The 20303-nt window shown below is 41.4% G+C and overlaps 2 protein-coding genes across 4 annotated transcripts in view; one reads left to right on the top strand and one right to left on the bottom strand.

The window, feature by feature from the left end:
- Positions 1-20303, top strand: part of OSBPL10 (oxysterol binding protein like 10) — an 85475-nt gene that overhangs the window by 24115 nt on the left and 41057 nt on the right. For 2 of the 3 annotated variants that reach the window (XM_048511069.1, XM_048511072.1), the window contains exons 4-6: positions 5973-6164; positions 13644-13857; positions 16482-16636. In XM_048511069.1, the coding sequence (XP_048367026.1) occupies positions 5973-6164; positions 13644-13857; positions 16482-16636 (561 nt within the window). The remainder of the gene's footprint in view (positions 1-5972; positions 6165-13643; positions 13858-16481; positions 16637-20303) is intronic. The other variant, XM_048511070.1, reaches the window with a different exon arrangement.
- On the bottom strand, positions 14665-15930 carry LOC125441013 (E3 ubiquitin-protein ligase NRDP1-like). The gene is given in 2 exon segments (XM_048511263.1): positions 14665-15608; positions 15885-15930. Coding segments are annotated over 2 exon segments (990 nt in total).

The raw sequence follows: 20303 nt of genomic DNA on the forward strand, positions 1-20303 counted from the left end.
AATTTCAAGGCACAGCTCATTGATATGAGAGGATATAGATAAATAGGGTAAAAGAATATGAAAGGAAGACTGCTGGGCTAGTAACTTATTATCCTTGAACATATGATCCAGCCTCTGAGGGAGGTTGGCTGCTAGTTTCTTAGGGGCACCTCCCTTGCCACCCCCAGTCACACTTGCAAGCAGCATCCTTCTTCACTGCTCACATTGAACCCTCCTTCAAAGGAACTTTTCCCACACAAGCCCCCAAACAAAGGAATAGCTCCCCTTTTTAGACCGTTCCCACATGGGCTTCTGAGGCCTTAGCCAGTCTGAGTGCCAGGGCTCAGGGCTCAAGCCTGCCAGAACATGGAGCCTCCAGAGGTGTTAGCATGTCAAAAAGCTAGTCTGTTTTCCCCTTGGGTTGTAAATGACCCTGTCTAGCCAGTGAAGTGTATCTTTCCCATACTCAGCCATTGTCTCAGCCCTCCACCTCCAGAACTTACATAGCATGTCTTGCCCATCTGTGTCTCTTCCCACAACAGTGGCTGTCACACATTTACCTCTTGATCCCTGTTGCAATATCTCTCAAGTCCATTCATGCATTTGGAGGGTGGCTGTGATGAGGGCAGAAAGAAGGGGCATGAGTTTTGTGAGCAGATAAAAATGTTTGGAGCTGATATTGAAGAAATGAAGAAGAGGCACATAGAAAGAATTATCTTTGCTAACTATGGATGTGTAAAAAGGTAAACCAGATTCCCTGTATGGATGCATTCCTTGTATGAGTGATGATGATGTTATCCATTCAGTCGTTCTCGACCGTTGGGGACCTGATATGCAAGCTCTTTCCACATTTTTCTATTAAGTACTGCTTCCTTCAGCTGGTTGATGCTCATGCCTTTATCAGCTTTTATGGTATCTAGCCATCGTGTTCTTTGGCATCCAGGTCTTCTCCAGCCGTTGTATGAGTAGCATAGCCCAAACAAATAATTTGCAGTTGCATAGAAAACATTGGTAATGTTGGCATGGCAGGGTTCCAATGTGAGAAAAGAGGGCAAAGATTAGTAAAAGTCGAGGTTTAAGGGTGGAGGTAGTAGAGAGTAGGAGGTAGTAGAAGTAGTAGAGAGAAGTGCTGTTGTAGGGAGGAATAGTGGAAGCAATTCAGTGAAGAGGACTGTGGGACTTACTTCCAAAGCTTGTGCAATAAAATTCTTCAGGAATGCGGCTGGTTTCAGGTTATGCCAGTATTGTCTTAAGGGAATGCAAAATTAGGTAAATCTGACCTCAGTTGACTCTATTCCTTTTGCAACACCTTAGATTTATCTCCAGGGTTAATATAATGACTTGCAAGTGCTTGCTTTGTTCTCAACGCCATGTCTCAAATTTGTTTCTACTCCCAAACCTTTTTGAAAACATTTTTTTGCAACCTCCAGCCTGAAGAAGAATTCTGGAGAACTCAAAGCTTATAAACTGTGTTGTGTTGTTTCGTTGTTCCTAAGAAAGTTATTGTGTGGATTGTGTTCTGGATTTTTGAAAATGAAATAGAATTATTGACAGAATGATGGGACAGTGTGCAAATGCAATATGGTCATATCTTGCAGAATAGGACTTGTACAACAGAGAAAAATAAGGTAAAATATGATCTGGGCTGATTTCAGCGCTCAAGATTGGGAAACGTACATTCATTCCTAGTATGCCCATGTCTTTAAAAGAATACCTGAAGAAATCTTCTTAGTCCCAAAATGCAGAGGATTTCTGGGTAGACCAGAGTTGGACTTGGAGTTCATGGAATTGAATTGAAAATATCATCACCCCTTTGATCAGTTTTTGATTTGACAGGTTTCTATAGAGGTGGAATGAAAACCTTCTCAATAAATATATATATTTTAAATGATCTGTCTTGTGGTTTTGGGGTAAGTTACAATAAATACAGTCACAAGAAATCTTGTATTCCAACTCATGGGAGGTAAAAGAGAAAAATAAAATTCAAAGTATAACACACAAAATCTGCACCTTTGTCATTAAAGACTTCTTAGTGTTGACCCTACGGCATGGATATTTTCTGCAGGACAAGAAGATCAGCTAGAAAGTGTGTAACATGATCTGTTCAATAACTGAATTACTGATCTTCAGGATACAAAGTGCTCTGCTTAAAATAAACAAATACATATTTCTGGTAAATTCTTTCTGGGCAGAGGCGAAACCAGAAGTGCTTGGACACTGTGTGACAATTGCTTATAGATCCCACCCCCCCATTCTGTTCTTGAATTGTGGTAGTGTTTGAAGTAGTGTAAATACCAATAGATATGACTGGGCATTCAGATACGTTGCATTGCATGTAAGAGTGAAGAACACCTTGGTTAAATGAGAGAACAGATTTCTTTCCTAGTTTGCTTGCGATCTCTCAACAGTACAAACAAAAATAATAAAGCAGGACCAGTGGAACTAAAAATCTTATGTGCATTTGAAGGGTGTGCCTACCTACATGGTTCTGGTAACTAGCTTCAGTGAAGTGTACATGTTTTGCCAATCCTACTCTCCTCTTTTTCAAGTAAGTTAGATCTCCACCCCTCTCCCCTTTCCGGTATTCTCAGAACCTTTCCTTTTCTATAAGCAGTATCTTCTACTGTCATGTTATTCCTGCATCTCAGAGACAGAATGGTTACAAAGTCTGAGGTTGTATCTTGAACCAAGGCAGAGTATCTTGAAACAGCTGGTTCTCTGAAGCATCATTCTTTGGCCACTGTCCTTGGGCCAAGACCAATCTTCAGCTCTTCTGTGCCAGCAGGGTGATGGTGCCTCAGCCTGAACTTCTGTAAGCCTGAGGATAAAATGGCTGTCAGTAGACTGCTGTACCTACCATCAGGCCAACCAGATGTTAACAGTTCTGTGATAGTTGAGAGGCAAGAGGAATTGGTGGCTGCTTAAGTGGAGCTGTGGGGAACTTGATAGTAAGCAATTTTCAGTGGGATGTTGGGCCTCCTCATCTTTCCTTTCCTCAAGGTAGGCAGATTGCCCTGTGGTGGTTGGAGAGGGATATGTCTTCTTAGGGAAAAGAGACAAGCAGATAAATTGTTCACTTATTTTTAAAGTTTTCACAAAGACTGGATATTTGACAAAAGGGAGAATTGAATTTAGGAGAAGCAGAACAGATCAAAAACTGTAGAACTTTTAGTTCCTGGGAGAACTTGTTTCTTGTAGCTCCCCCCCCCCCCCCCCGGCACACACTTCAACTAGTTGCGGTAGGATTGCCGCAAATGAAGCCTGCAGATCTCCCAGAATTACAGCTGATTTCCGTGGTACAGGGATCAGTTACTCTGGACAAAATGGCTCCTTTGGAGGGTGGGCTGTATAGCATTATACCCTGCTGATGTCCCTCCCTTTCCCAAACCCAGCACATTCCAGACTCCTACCACAAATCTTCAGGAATTTCCCCACCAGGAATTTGTAAACCTAAATTGTGGCCTAGTTTTTTTCCCCCCGTTTGTCATGTGTTTCAAGAGATCAAAGCTGTTACTGCTTGGTCAGATGATGAAGTTGGTGTGATTAATTCTGCCACACGAGGTATGAAAGGCAAATGGAATAATGAGCCTTGTATTTTTCTGAAGTGATATTGGTGAAAATATGCTAGAAGTGCCCCCCCCCGCCCGCCAAATTACCAGTCTTGTATAAGCTTCTTGCTTCAAAAATTGGAACAGATCATGTTTCCAAAAGAACAAGAAAGAAAATGTAGTCCTAGTTCTCATTTCTTTTCTTATAGTTCTCTCATTTCATTTCTTATAGAGAACAGTGAAAATGACCTTTGCCAGAAGCCATGTAAGGTGAAGTCACCACATAAAATAAACAGAATGCTGGGCTGGCTTGACTGTTAAGAAAAAATTGAGTTATGATTTGCTAACTTCCGCACCCTCCAGAGCCCTTCGGGGATGGGGCGGTATAAAAGCCTCAGAAATAAAATAAATAAATAAATACAGAAGGATTATGTGGAATAGTTTAAAACAACAGTACAGTACCATTTCATTATTCTTAGTGGGAGAAGTACTTAAAAAATTAAACAAAAAAGTCTTATTAAAAGAGTCTTATTAGCAGTTTTTGCTTTTTTTATATTGAGGTAAGTTATCACAGGCATAACCTGACTGTTGTTCTCAGTATATTCATACAAATTGTTCTGGGGACATTAGCTTTAACTTAAAACAGGAAGACATTGTGGGATTTTGTGTGAGTGTGCGTGCTGTCAAGTCACAGCTGATCTATGACAACCCCATAAGGTTTTCAAGGCAAGAGATCTTCCGAGGTGGTTTGCCACTGCCTGCCTGCATCATGACCCTGGAATTCCTCAGTGGTCTCACATCCAAATACAAGTCAGGGTCAATCCTACTTAGCTTCTGAGATCTGCTGAGATCAGGCTATGCTGGGGCTATCCAGGTCAGAGATGTGGTATTAGTTACTTTAATATTCAGAGCCATATTCCATGCCTGGTTGTTTAGAAATAAACCCCAACAAATTTACTGAGATATATTCTTGAACAAGAAGCCTTTGTATTGCAACTGTAGTGTTGTAGGTACTTCCATAAAAAAGACACCAAAAGCAAAAGGAACGTTTTGTTCTGAATTTGCACAAAAAGACCCCATACTGAATATTATTAGTTGGTCAAGGTATATGTTACTGTGCAATCCTGTACTGAGCTATATCAGTTAAAACCTGTTGAAATCAGTGGTCTTTTATGCCTGATTTCAATTACGCACCTTTCTGCCCTTATGAGGACTGCTAAGGTGGTAAACAGTTTAAAACATGCATGATAAAATACATTATGAAACCTTTTAAATAAACTCCTATCCCAAACATATCTCATTAAAACAACTTCAAAAACCATTAAAATTGAATTAAAACACATACAAACTTGTTTAAGAACATAGAAAACATTAGATGTTGGTTAAGAGGGTGGGGTCAGTGGAGAAATGCCAAACAAAACAAAATGCCCAGTGGTAGAAAATGACAACAGAAGAGGACAGACAAATCTCTCTGGGGAAAGAGTTCTGGAGCTTTGGTGCCATGGCCGAGAAAGCCCTCTCCCTGGTAGAGCTTTAAGGGTTTCTTTTTTCGCATTACGTGCCTTTGGAAGACTGTTCAGGAACTCAAATTGGTACTAAAGGCTGATGGAAGGTTTCTGACATAAAGGGTGAGTCCTCTATAGGAAGAGGAAGAAAGCTGTTGTGGTATCATGTGTGGATTGAAGTTGGCTTCCTCCATGCAGGGTTGGTTCCAGGTTTTGGGGGACCCTGGGCAGACAGTTCTCAGAGGCCTTTTCCCTTCCTCTGCCCAACATCAATCCTCCGGTGGCACTTCCTTTCCTGCCCAACTGCCTGTTTACGTGTCCTTCCTCTGGCTTCAAGCCCTCCCTCCAGACCTTTCTTTGATGGCACTGAGCAGCCTGTGACTGAGGGAGTACAACCGCTGTTGCTGCCAAAAATGTCACCACTCTGTATACTGCCTTCATGCCCTTCCCCAATGATGCTGGGTGGTGCATGTGTCAGGGAGGAGGGGTGGTGAAGTTCCAGTCAGAGGGGGGAGGGGCAAGTTGCAGCTCAGGCATTCAGCAGCAGGTTGGTGGCAGTTGGCCCTGCCAGGAGGCCTGGGACTGGTATCTGCCTTACCTGAGCATATACTGATGGCAGCCCTTCCTCTCTTTTTCCTTTTGCTTAAACTTGGTACTGCACATAATTGGTGAGAGACAGGGCCTCCTTACACTTTTTGGAGCTGCCTTGTGCAATTTTCCTGGGCAGGTAAATTTCCTTTGTTGTCTGTGGATTTTGAACACTTTCATGGCTAATGTGAAGATTTCTAGCGGGGGAAAGTGGGGAGGGCTGAGAAAAATTGCATTGAACCTTTGGTGTTGTCAGCTGTTTTCACTGCCACTAATACAAAAATTTCATTCTGAATTGGAAATCTAAGATTCTCTTATCATCATAATGTGTGCTGACCTCTGATTATTCCAGAGCTCCTCATCTTCTCGAGTGAAAGGCTTGTCTTTGTTTCCTCACGGAGTGGCCAACTCCACCTTTCCTGGTTCCCAGAAAAATCTCAATCAGAGTGGGCAGCCAGTTGTCACAATTACACATCACAAATCTCCCGCAGCGGCCCGAAAAGCCAAGGCACAGCGTCCTGCCCATCTCCATGAAGTCAGAGAGGTAAGAAATGTCTGCTGTTTTCTTGCTAGCACTTTAAATCATAAAAACCCCTGGAGTTTTTTTTTCAGTTCTAAAAATACAGATAATTTGGCTTGAGATAAGTCCTTGTGGTTTAAAATAAACACCGAGGTCACCTTATAGTGAGTTGTGCAGCATTGTATATAAAGTTCAAGGGAAAGTTTATTTTGGAGTTCTGAATAAACTAATTATGAATGGTATACTGAAAGTATGTACTGTATTTCCTGTTAACAAAGGTGGGTGTTGTATTCTATTTAAGATAGAAGGCTCTTCCCTAATTCTGGTCTTTCCTCGTACAAGGATGCCTTCTTTCCTTTTATGATGGATTTGGCTCATGTTGTGCAGAAGCAACTGTATTTGGAAAATATAGAAAAAAATTATGGGGTCTTACATATTATAGAAGAGGGCTTCTGAGAGCCACCACAAGCCCATAGATAAAGATTCCAACTTTCCCCAGCGTGAAGTATTGGCTGTATATGAGTTTGTCAGCTTAGGGAGTCAGCATGGTTTAGTGGTTAACTGGGTTTGATTCCTCACTTCTCCACATGAGTGTAGATTGTTAGCTGGTGTACTGGATTTGTTTTCCTGCTGGGTGACTTTGGACTAGTCACAGTTCTTTGGAACTCTTTCAGCCTCACCTACCTCACAAGTGGGGAGAGGAAGGGGAGGAGTTTCTAAGCTGCCTTGAGTCTTCTTACAAGAGAGAAAGATGGGGTATCAATCCAAACTCCTCCTCTTCTTCTTCTTCTGGCTATGTATTCCAGGTGTACAGACACACTGAGTAATGGATTGCACTCGAGAGGAAAATAAGAGGCCAAAGATGTATAATGAGAAGGTGAAGCTAGAACTACCTATCTGTGCAGATCCAACAAGGATCCAGTGCTCTAGACCAAGAGTCCATCTGTCCAAGCAATGAATAATCCAAGGAAAAGGGCAGTGAAAGCATGAATCAGCTTGGATGGTTGACAGATGGTTTGGAGCTGATAAAACTCTGGCTCCAATTAAAGGACAGGTGCATCAGTTAAAAACACAACATTCTCTCTCTAGAACACATTTCAATCAAAACAGAGGCCAAAAAAATGGCACCAGAGCTGTCATCTTCTCATTCTTATCAGACTAGAAAGTTTGGACAAGTGATCTATCTGAACTTTACTTCCTTGTGGTGATTAAAAGCTCAATTAATTTCCTAGTATGCCACACTAGCTAATAAGGGTAAATGGGCAGTTTTCACAATGGAGGTATATAACTATAGGCAATTGTATTGCATCTGGTGCTATTTAATTTGCTCATAAATCATTTAGAGTCAGGGTGAGGCATAGAGCAGTGAGATGGCCAAGACTGTTGATGATACCAAATTACTCAAGATGTTAAAGATCAAAGCAGATTGTGAAGAACTCCAAAAGGATCTCTCCAAATGGAATGAATAGTTGACAGTACGGCAAATAAATTTCAGTGTAATTGTAAAGTGGTACTCCTTGAACCCCCCCTCCCCCCGCCGCCAGTCTTTTCATCCCATCAGCATATATGTAAACTGGTGTTGACTGGCCGGGGAAGAGTTCTTAAAGTTATGGTAGATAGCTTGACGCAATGTTGACTTGGTATTCATCAGTGGTGAAAAAGTTACATTCAATGGCAGGAATGATTTCAAGTGACTGATTTCATAATCATACAGATCTATTGTGTGACTACATGGGGCAATTCTATCCATCCTGTGTCTGAAATAATATTGTAGCACTGGAAAACATGCAGAAAAGGACAGTCAAAATGACCAAGGTTCTAGAAATACCTTTCCTACAAGGAAAAGATGATGCCTTTGGGGCTTTTTAGTTTAGAAAAAAAGATGACCAAGAGAGGAAAATGAGAGAGAGTAAGACTTCCGTTCAAAATGACTATTACCTTCTAAGTTTGATGAGATTGGGCAAGTCCTGTTCCTTCTGCTAGATCTTTGTTTTTTGGAGTGCTAATAGTTAGACATTCTTTTGGGCAGTATATGATTATAAAGGAGAACATGGTCTCATGGGAGATTTGTGGGGGGGGGGCAGGGCGGAAGAGGTAAACCAAATGGAAGATTGAAAGCTATACTTTTCAGTACGGAGGTAACTTCTGGGGCTTGTTGGAACTTAATTGGTGTACATGTTAGTTTGGTGTATGTGCGTTGAATAGACACTTACATAGATAAAGAATAGATTTGTGATGGAAAAGAGATCCTCTAAGTACAACATAAAACATGCGAGTTCTTATGTGCTTTAGTTTTTCAGATATGTGGACATTACAACCATGGGAAAATATGGAGTCTTCACTAGCTGTTTTTTTGCTGGATATGAGACTGCTCAATATTTATTTAGTTTATTTGCTTCATTTGTGTTCTGCCTTTCTGACAGAGATTTAATAGTTGCATATTTTAAGAATACCACCCTCAGTCTTGTCAACTAGTTGTCAACTCCCTTGTAAGTCCTGGGATTGTGATTTTGCCCAAAATAATTCAGGAATATTGGTACATTTACTATTACTGGTTAAAAAAGTACTGACCAAGATCTGAGCAGTGAATATAGATGGAGTACTGTGGTCTACCACTTTCCATAGACTGGTGGTAAAGATACTGAGCTAAAGTATGAGTGGCCAGGAAATATTTATGGTGTTCTGGATGGCTGCTGGCAAAACGTCCTTTCATGAAAGTACCTGCTAAAAGTACTCTGTCACTGGCTTGTTCCACGTGAAGCTGCTTCTTTCTTGTAAGGTTTAGGTGCTTTTATAGGATTAGGTTCATTCCAACCTGAGCCTCTCCAGATGTTCATGGATTACTGTTGGCCATCGACAGCTCCCCGCCATAATGGCCAATTGGCCATGCTGGCAGGGGCTGATGGGAATTGTAGTCTATGAACATCTGGAGAGCCACAGGTTGCAGACCCCTGATCAAGACTAAGTAGACTGGTAAAATAAGAGCTCTTAAACTATATCAGTTTCCATCAGTGAGAGTCGTGCCACTGTTCCAGCTTCAACCTGCCAGATCTCTGTGAAAACTAAAAGGTTTAATATTTTAATTTGACAAAGCAGCCTTGTTGAGATTACCTCATTTTCTGATATCACTATGACTGTTCCTATTTTCAGCACTGATGGGCTTGAGGTGTCATAACAGCACTATGAGGATGTGTTCAACTAGGAGAAGCAGGGGAGGGGTGGAGAAATGGGTTTGTATTAAGAACTAAATATCGTGACTGGTATTGTGCAGCCTGATTCACAACCAAGTTGAGCTTAGATATTAGGAAGCTGTGTTCCATAGAATTCACTGTCAATGTGACATAAATATAACTGAGTTGTGGAACTTGAACTTCTGTTTCTATGTAACTTTAGCCATGGACAACTCTGAGATTCAAGGATAGAGTTTGGTGAAGTAAAGACTTCAGCATTGGTGTTCAGACATGTATACTTATGTGCCCAAGCGGGAAACTCCATAATTTTTTAAAATTATGTTTGCTAATAGATTTCCTATGGAAAAATTATTTCCTCTGAGTAAACTACACCAAAGGTAGCTTGATCAGGTAAATAAATAAGCTGTCTTGGTTAATAAGATTATGTAATGGAGGGTGTCTGTTTGAATACAGTGTTTTGCCCTGGTTTTCAAGTTACATTCCAGATTATCCTATTCACTAGGTGATGGGTGAATTGTGTAGTCTTTCTGTACTTTAGATCCTAGCAATCTTTTACTACCTTCTGATGTCTCTCTGAGATACTGTAACGTTTGGTGGAGTTTCCTGTTGTGTTTCAGAAATGGTTGTTCTTATATGTTGATGGCTGTCGTTTGTAAGATGATCAATTTCATATTCAGTTTATTTTTGTGCAATAAACATCCAACGGAATGTGTGAATTAAGATGAAAACCATCAAATACTTGCTTGTTGATGATGTGCATGCCTGAATAAGCTTAGGGTAAGTAGTTTATGATTACTGGGGTTTTGTGTGGTTTCCGGGCTATATGGCTGTGTTCTAGTAGCATTTTCTCCTGACATTTCGCCTGCATCTGTGGCTGGCATCTTCAGACCACACAACACCCCAGTGATTCCGGCCGTGAAACCCTTCGACAATACAGTTTATGATTACTTGCTACAGTTATATAGGATTCATAATCTTTCCATCTTCTAAATAGATGAGATATTTGAGGAGTTCAGGCTTTGATTAAACAAATGAATGACTCAGCATGTGACAGAAACATGGTCAACTGTGATACATTTGTCAGATATTGTGTTTTTGAACCAAATTGTTTAAACTTGTTGGGGGAACAGAAAGCAAAACGGGCTTTCTTGAGTCCAGAAACAGACGATTAACGTGGATGCTGCAGTCTCTTCAGCAAGGACCCTCAGAAATAAAAACCGTTTTTGCTAATAGATGTGTGGTTTATCCTGAATGCTTCTAAAAACCTCAAGCAAACCGCAAAAAAAAAAAAGAAAAGACAAGACAAGGAATGGAATAAGAGACAAAACGCTTTTGGGGCTATTGATTATTAGCTTAAAATATGTTGGCGGGGGAGTTTGATTGGAGTTTGCAAGGCAGACTTAAAATGCTGTTTTGTATAATGGCGCGTGCAGTATATTCAGAGTTGGTACATATGGTACTAGGAAACTTGGCACTGTGTGTCTAGTCTACTTAGGCCATTGCCTCCCCCCACCCCATTGTCTGATTTCTTCAGGCGAGTGGAAAATATTCAAATAGGCAGCAACTGGACTCAAAAATAGACTATATTTTTCAGTTTCTTGGATGGTGAAAAAATGTCTGGCATCTGTGAGATCCGAAATAGCTAGAATAGAGGTACTTAGTACTGAGCATAGTGCACTTGATTCCCCAGTGTTGGATGGAGCATCCAAGGAACAGGGCCAGGGTATAATTATCATGTCATGTGCACTGATGTTTGATGGATGTATCATGCTGAATGCAAAGGGTTCTTTTAAGCAGGGTTTTGGGGAAAGCCCATGAATGTTGGCCGGCAATGCTCTTTGCTGAGATTTTCCAAAAGAAGAAGAACATTACATTATTTTAGATTCATTTGTGTTTTTAATATTCTTTGTTAAAACAAATTTATGAAATTATGTTGGGATTGACTATATAGCAACTTCAGCATTTTCTTACTGGGGAAATGTTTTGTCGCAAGCTTTTTGTCTGCTAAAGATGTTACAGTTGCTCATAGTTTTCTCTTTCCCATTTTATCGACTACCCTTGTGAGTAGGCTGAACTGAGATACACTAACTGGTCCAAGGTCATCAGTGGTAGAATGAGAATTTAAACTGGGTCCCCAGATCCCAGTCTGTAGTATTCCAGCATGCCACGAAGCACATGCTGGCAGCAAAACTATAGCCATGTTTATACAGAAGACATTCATGCTTGTGCTAGTCCTTATTCTTTGGTAATTTCTACCCCCTCTCCCTGATTCTGCCTCATCAATGTAATTCTCTCGGAGCTTGTGAATAAGGTTTTTTTTTTTTTTAAGTAGTTGAAATAGTTCACGATTGCTGTTACCCAGGATGGAAACTCAGTCTCTCAATAATGTGGGGAAAATTATCTCAGAGCAGACTGCTTATTAATATTGCAAGAGGCTGGGTAGGGAATCCTTAATATCAATGTATATGAAGATCAGCTCTTGGAAGAAAATCCACAGAGAGGAATGTAATGCAAATTTGACAATATTGTAGTGATAAGAGGTTCACAAGCACTTGATTCAATGCAGTACACAGACAGACAGAGAGACAGACAGAGAGACAGACAGAGAGACAGACAGACAGACAGACAGACAGAGAGAGAGAGAGAGAGTTCCTGCGATATAAATAGGTTGGAAAATAGGTTTGGAATAGAAAGGGGTATGGGATATATATGTATGTGGGTAATACGACCTGATCACGACGGGAAGAAGATCCGGGGCTCAGAACCAAATGACCAGCATCTAGTTCCAGGGGGCAACACATTGGGCACAGTAACAAAGATGAAAAGGTGTCAATGGCACGGGGCGATTGGCCCTTTGGAGGCTAGAATATTTCTAGGGTGAAGAATCATCTTTTTTGGGGGGATGTCAGGACAACTTTTGGGAGGTGTCTGGATGGATTGTTTGAGAAACAGTAGAGTGCATTGTAAGGTGGTCAGGAGAAGTTAGTTACAGAAGGGAGTATCTGGGTTAAGATAATCAGGGAAGGCAATGTCGTCAGGGGTCGTCTTGTGGCTGGACATGAGTACCCATTCAGCAGGGCTACTGTATCATGTTGAGGACATATTGTTCCTTGGCTGTGGAGCTGAAAATGTGCTGCTGTGGTAAGCAAGCTGAGAGCGTGAGAACAGAAAGAAAAAAAAAATTCTGGAAGTTCCTTGTAGGTAGACCTGGCTATTGCCAGAGAATGGGCTCCCCATCTCTGCAATGCCAGCATCACTCTTTAGGCTGGCACACGGGCAGGGATACCTGTGAATAAGCCCCCCCCCCCCCCCCGTATGCCAGGACAGTATGGTAACATTGCTGTAAGCCCAAGGAGAACAGAGGAAAGAGTCCAGTTAACTTGTAGTGCATTGCATTTTTCAGGAAGCATTTTTATAAATGCCACACTAGAGACCCACATTTGTCATTACTACTCACTTATCAGCTATAACAATGTGATACCAAAAATCAAGTAATGCGAGAGAAGATATGTCACAGTAGGTGTGTGTGTCTGTGTATAAATGAATACAAAATGCAGTCTAATGGATATAATCCACCCCATGTGAATGCAGCCAACTCCTACCTAGCAGGTGCTGGTAGGACAGCAATCTCTGTGATGTTAGTTTCCAGGATCTGTTGAAAGAACCCCACATTCCAGAGTGAATTTTGCAAGCAAACTTCAAGTTGGTAGCCTCATATTGTAGTCTCCACTCAAACCTTTTCTTTTTTGGAGAACAGTAGGCTTCAGAATGTTCTGAGGGCTACCATTTGTGATTTTGGATTTCTATCAGTTTATCTTTTTGCACATAGATGGAACTGTTTAAGTAATGGAAATATGCTGTTAGCAGAATCCATGCATCCGCTGACCTAGACAGGCTGCCAAAATTTGTTCTTGGCACTATCTATAGTAGACCTCTTCTGAGGGAATGGGTGGGATCTTAACTGTAGAAATATACTGTGGACTTTTTAAGGTCGTCCAAAGCCCAGTGCAATGTGCTTTTCAGCTGTCATTTTCCAAGTTTTTCTGAAATCAGCACAGAAGTCTGGTATATTTCCTGCCTTTCTCCATGTGTGAGAGAAGTAGAGAGGGCCAGGCCCACCTCAGACAGTTCTGCTACCCAAGCACCTTCTCCTCCTGTTCCATGCTAGCCATGTCGCAGGTGGACACCAAGGTCATTTCTTGACTGTTGCCTTCTTCCTTGCATTGTTTTGGCAAATCGAGTGAAGAGCTGGCTTTTCATGAATTGCTTTGTGTGTGCATTATGCATACTTAAAAAAATATAAATATTGCAGATGATGAGCCAAGTGGAAGGACAGCAGAAGAACCTTGTGCAAGCCATTGAATCCCTCCCAGGTTCTGGTCCTCTTTCTGCCTTGGATCAAGACTTGCTGCTTCTAAAAGCTACCTCTGCTGCCACCCTCAGCTGCCTTGGAGAATGCCTGCAGTTGCTACAACAGGGCATACACCAAGTGAGCCACCACAGTAGTAGCAGGTCATTGACTTCAGGTGGGTAAAGCCATTTTTGTGATAGACTTCTCTTTTCTTTAATAACAAGATTCTACCTACAGTAAAACATCCATAAGGCTTCTAACTAAAATGTAGCGACTAGGGAAAAAAAGATAAAGATTATTTAATCTAGTTCCTTAGAGGTGACTCATGAACTGAGTCAGCACTTAGCTTTCTGTGTGGAATTTAAAACTAAATTGCTTTGTGTGGCATTTTCAGTGAGGAATAATTACTCCTTTTTGTGGCCTGCTAATCAGAATTGCAAATGAGGCAGATACATTCTTAGAAAAGACACATCAACCTCTTTGCCAGTCACATGTCAGTCTAATAGCATTTCAGGAGCATTTATGAAAGGCCTCAGCAGAAGTGGAGCTGCTTATCTTTTTAACTGAGACTGCTGTGCCTAATATAGTGTGTGGAAAAGCAGAATTTGGTTTGCAGATGATCATTCAAACCTGGTGGAGCCTTGACAAATGATGGTTTTATTTGCTTGGTTAAAGAGCACTGAACACTCCGATGTCGAATCTGCTAGGTGAATGTCCAGTGTTCATTTGGTTTATGAATACATTCTTCTAACAGCTTCTTTGTTTCAAGGCAAAGTTTTATCATTTTAGTCTTGACATGGGCTACTAATACATTGCATACATTGCTGGGACACCTGAGCGGCATGATTAGGAAGTGATGCTTTAAATCAACATAGAGAAGAATGCCTTAATTCAGCACAGCAGGGGCACTATCAGTGGGCTTGGATATGGTACTTCCCCCCACCCCTTTCACGCATGTTGTTTTATCATCTCCGTTAAGTCTTTAGATTTCCTCCACTCCATGCGCAAACATCATCACCAGGCCTGGCTCCAGCACCATCTCCTCCCCCATGTTCTGATTCTCACAGGCCATCACCACCACAGCCTGCTTCCCTGCGATGCGTTTGGCCACATAGTTTTCATAACAGTGCCAGTTCATCTGGCGAGTTTCTTGAGTGGCCAATCCTTGGGGCCAGTTCCGTTTGTGGGCATTTTCAGTCATCTCATTGATGATCAGTGTGGGGCAGCCACATTCCGCCAATGACTGCTTGATCACAGCCTGGAGTACTGCATCTGGCGTGGAGATCATGCTACCCCACCGTGTCACCCGATCAAGTTGCAAAGAATTCATCCACTCTAGGATTTCATTGTATTCAATTGTCTCCTCCAGATTCTGTAGGTTGAGGTTGATGCTACATATTACTCGCAAATATGCCTTCAATAACTCAGTGTCACATTTCTGTTCTGCTAGTTGGTGGGATGTCTGTTCCAGCTCAGCTGTTCTGGTCTGCTGCTGCTGAACCCCTGACCTTAAGTGTTTGATACAGTTATGATTTGACAACTCATCTTTGGGCATTTCCAAGCCACATCCCTGTTTGCAAGTTACAGGCTGCTTTGGATTGTGTTCACAGTCATTGAGGTGAGAGATCAGGTTGTCGAGGCACACAACATCAGTGCACCCAAAACCAGCATTGTCACAAGTAATCTGCAACTTAGATAGCATAATACGCATGATCCAAGGAGCAGGGCGAAGGTGAGCCATTGTCACATTGCTTCGGTTCATGGGACACGTCTGCTATTGGGAGAACCACTGAGTAATGCAGGCATTGCAGAAGACGTGTTCACAATGAGGAGCCTGCACTGGTTCCTCCAGGACCTTGCTACATATGGGGCATATAAGGTCTTCATCAACATCCCCTTGAAAGTGTTCTACATCATACCCCCTTTCTCATCACCGATGCCAGAACCCTTCTGTAGTAAAATTCCTTCCTGAACAGCAACAAAACTACGGAGTTTGGGTTGCTCTTCTGAAGCTGCCTCTCACAGTTAGCCCAACTTCTTCTCCTTTCTCCTCATTTTAAGTCGTCATTTTTCTCTGAAGGATCTCCTTTTAGGCCCGATGCAAAAGCAACCACCCACCGTTAACCTCTTTCCTTTTCTTGTCTCACCGCCACAAGAAACGCACCAGACTCCAGGCTACTAATATGATTTATTCAGTATTACGCCAGACTGGGCTTTTCAGGGTATGCTTCTTTTCAAACTGATGCATGGCTTGACCACGCTGGCTTATGTATCTTTTTTTGCTGTGGAAAGGCTGTTTGAAGGAAGGCTGGCATTATTATCAATCTGGGATTTAAGCTCCTGTTGAGTCGCAGAGAAGTGTAGCTCCTGGCTTTCTTCCTCTGTTCCATCACAGAACTCTAGCATCAACAGAAATCTTGCCAACATTCTGTGATGTCACAAAATCCTGTCTTCTCTTCAGAAGTTTAGAGGAAACTAATTTGAGTACTTCTTCAGGATAGATCTGAGATTTCCATCTATGCCTATGTTTGTACTTGAAGAAGATGCTCTGTTTCGATTGCTGCTGCTTTAGCTGCAGAAAAATCTCAGGTACTTGCTTGCTGTTTTGATGCTGAAAAAAGAAGTTTTCCAATTGTGATTGTTTTGCTTTTTAAACTTACAGTTCCTTTTTGGAATAAATGAGTTTTTCAGAATTCACAGCAGGAACTCTAAATATCACACAAGCAAGTTCTTGGCTGTCTGAGCTGGATCCCTCAATAGAGAATACACAGATATTGCAGTTTGTTTTGTTTTTTTCAGAAAGCCTACTAGGATGGCATGGGCCAAAGTCTCATTCCACTGAACCACTAAAAAATGGTGCCCTTAATTCTTTGACATCTGCCAGTGCCAGTCTTACCTGGGCAGTAGTACCAACTTCAACACAAGATGGAGAAGATGTGCAGTTGGCTACAGAGGTGAGTGTGGCATATATCTATAACAGCTTAACAACTGTAGGATCCTATGATGTGGCCTGGAATACAGAAATACGTTTACATAATAAAGTAGGAAATTGCTTGTGAAAGATTGAATTTATCTCAATTAATGCCAAGATCAATTTATAACTGGAATTGTGTAATGTGATTTTATATCAGTACAAGTGAGGGCCTGTGAAAGTCACAAGGGGGAATACCACCCCCCCCCCAATTGTGGCTCCAGACCTTCTCCTCCCTACCTGCTCTGTTGCGAGTTCACCCCGCATTTCTCTGGGCAAGCATGGTGAGGCCTCCTCCCCAGTTCCATTATTTTGCCAACTCACCTGGCACTGCCCTGGGCAAGTGGCAGCGACTGAAGGACATTGTCTGAACATGTGCAGACAACGTTATTTTTTTTAATTGGGTGAATTTCAATGCCCTGGTTTTATTGTTTTTAATTTTCATTTTTTTCTGCAGACCTAAGGGGTCCAAAAACCTGTTGGGGATGAGTGTGCCCCTTATCTGCCAATGTAGGTATCCATAGGCAGGGGGGCCACTTGTGGGAATTAGATTTTAATAAATGCTTCTCCTTTCTCCCATTCTTAATGTTATCCTTTTCTAAAGCCATCATTTCTCTTTTGAGCAACTAGTGTAGTTTGGAGAATGATATTGCTAAGGTACAAGGGGGCAGACATGATGCATTTCATATAGATTTTGCTGTTCTGTTACAGATTATTGGTTGTCATTTTATCTAGGTAGCTTTTGTTTCTAGCTGTGTTCTGACTTTCATCTGTATCATGATTTATGTAGCTTTGTTATGCAGGATTTCTATATCATTTTCTTGTACTCTGTAACATAATAAGATGTAACACTTCCCCTCCCCAGTGTAAGTATTAGGGGACTAGGTAGGAGAGAGGAACAATTGGAGCACCCTTCTCCAGGCCAAATATTCCTCCCCAGGATATTACTAAAGTACTTGAGCAAGGCATTTTCCTATCTTCATCTTGGTTTAGTTTGATTTCCCTTTCCCTCCTCTTAACTCTCAGTTAACCTCAACGGTTCAAAGACAGGGGACATCTCTGTCCTCATTAAACCATTTTTTGTAAGTGGGGTGTGTGGTTTAATTCACAAATGTGTCTGTATGCCTAAGGATTTTCTGAGTTTTCTGCAGTTTCTGGTGGGACTCTTTTACTGCCTTCATGGTAGGAACTCCATTTATGATGGTTTTTTTGTTAAAGGAAACGAACTGGACCCCATCAGGAACATGGTAAGGGGATGAAATGGGTGGGACAAATGATTTGTGGTTTTCTGCCGCAACCCCCCAAGCTTTTTCACTGACAGTTCTCTTGGGACTCTGATCTGGGCACAATTTCTGCCATTTTGTTTCCTTCTCCATTTTAACTGGCTCTTACCTATCAGTATTCTTTGACTTCTTGGAGCATGCTCAACCTACATCCATTCGTTCTTGAGAGGTTCCTCCCCTTTTGGTTGATTTATACTCCTATTTTTCTGGATACCTGTGTATTCCCACTGTATTAGAATCATAGAATCATAAAGTTGGAAGAGACCCCCAAGGACCATCAAGTCCAACCTCCTGCAATGCAGGAACACATTTTTGTGGGTGGCCTTAGTTATGCAGCTTTACTGTTATATCTAGTATAATAGTAAAGCATGTTACGCTATTTGTAGCCAGGGATGATGAAGGCTGTATAAATAGATGCTGAAGATGGACTGTAAGCTGATGGGTAAGTGATATATGTGTGTCCACTCAAGTGTTAGGCTTTCACCTTTAAGCGTATTTATAGTCTCATTGGCAGTGATCAGCCTTTTCTTAAATTAACAGACTTCTGTGTGTCAGATATGTATTCAAGTCATTGGGCAGTGAAATGAAAGTGCTCGGTGTGTGCAGAAGGCACTCTTTTGCTGATGAATTGTTTCTAAAAGGCCAAGCTGAATTATGGATTGAGTAGGAAACATTACTGCATTCTTGAAGTGGGCAGCTAGTATTCTGAAATCTATGCTGTAAATTAATTGTGTTACTTGCAGTTAGCTTCTGGAGGTGGCCTCTGGGCTTTATTGGGATTTATTGCTCCGCTCACTTGGACAAAATAAACCATTTGGAAGTGGTGCATGACACTTTTCGTCCAGGCAGGTGTAAACTACAGGTGCCTTGGTGACAAAGTGCTTTAATAACAAAGTGTTGCCCTTCATCACCATGTTAATGGCTTTCATTTTCACAAATCTTATTATATAGGTCAGTGCAGTCTTAGTTTATGCGTTTACTTAATCAAATCTGGCCATTTGGATGAGATGAATGTGTTTACTCCCTCCCTGAGAGTAGCACTCTATGGGATGTTTGCTCATTCAGAACATTATCTCTTGTGAACTAATTCAAGCTCATCCTGGTGACTGTTGTCGAGACCCAGGGCAGGTTTTGTGATTGGATTTGCCCATTGTTTGAGTCCTTGTGGCTGAAGTTGTCTGTATCCAGTTGCTTGCATTAATCTGTGCATCTGATGCTCAAAATCTCGTCAAGCCTTTTTGTTGCTTTTCACTGGAGATGTGTAGTACGGGTTTCCAAATTGCTTTCTGCCTTTGCAGGTGGGGATGTGCAAATGTACCCAGATTTTTGTTATTAATTTTTTTATTTGGGTTCTTTTCTTTGGTTTTCATGGGAAACACATTTCCAGGTGTAATTTACCCTCCTACTCCAATCTGGATAACCTTCTCTGAAATGGTAATCTTCAACCAAAGGGATCATGTCTGCCAAATTTCATTTTCTAGGCAGTTGAAGCTGAAACACAAACCCAAAACATAAAATCTGTTGTGACTGCCTGGATACCTCTCTTATTTCAGTTTCCTTCCTTTCTCCCCTGCTGACTACACATATCACAAACTGAATTTAGACTGAATTAACTCCTGTTTATATATATCTGATGTATGTGTTGTAGCTGCCTTCCCACATTTTGTAGTTGTCGGGAAGTTAGCTTTCCTAATGCCACACTATTCTTTTTTTAAAAAAAATCACAGCCCTTTATTTAATTTCTTGTAATACTAGTAGCACTTTTCTGCATTGCTCAAATTTGGATGGGAGATACAGTCCCTGAGAATTTTATCTCCATTGGATGGAAACCAATAAGTTGGGCCAGTGGAATCATAAACTTAATTGTGTGAATTTGTTTTGATTTTCATTTCAAAACCAATGGTCATTTTTTGGGTTTTGCTTTGAAATCAGTCCATGTTCTTACTTAGAGGCTGCCCCAAGAGAGCTCTTGAAAATCAATATAGCATTATTACAGGGCACCACCTGCTGGCCATATGCTGTTACAGTCATCATGCTTCAGAAGTCCTTTTGTTTTTAAAATGAGCGCCCGCTGGTTTTATTGGTTTTTTTTTGTCCATCTATACTATCAGAAACATATTGCTTTAAAAAACAACCCACCACTACGATTACAAGAGCAACAACAATATCCAGACTACAGTATAAGATATCTGGAGTAATGTTGAATCGGATGGCTTTTTTCTGCTAAGTGGAGAGTAGAAAACGCCTTGCTGAGTTCCAGGGGAGTACTTGCATCCAGTCCATAATAAACTTCTTGGTCTGCCCTGTGGCTGATGAAACCCACAAAAATCCACAAACAAGGCTGGAGATTTCTACCCACACAGAGAC

Source organism: Sphaerodactylus townsendi, linkage group LG11 (genome assembly GCF_021028975.2).
Source record: "Sphaerodactylus townsendi isolate TG3544 linkage group LG11, MPM_Stown_v2.3, whole genome shotgun sequence".
Lineage (NCBI taxonomy): Eukaryota > Metazoa > Chordata > Lepidosauria > Squamata > Sphaerodactylidae > Sphaerodactylus > Sphaerodactylus townsendi.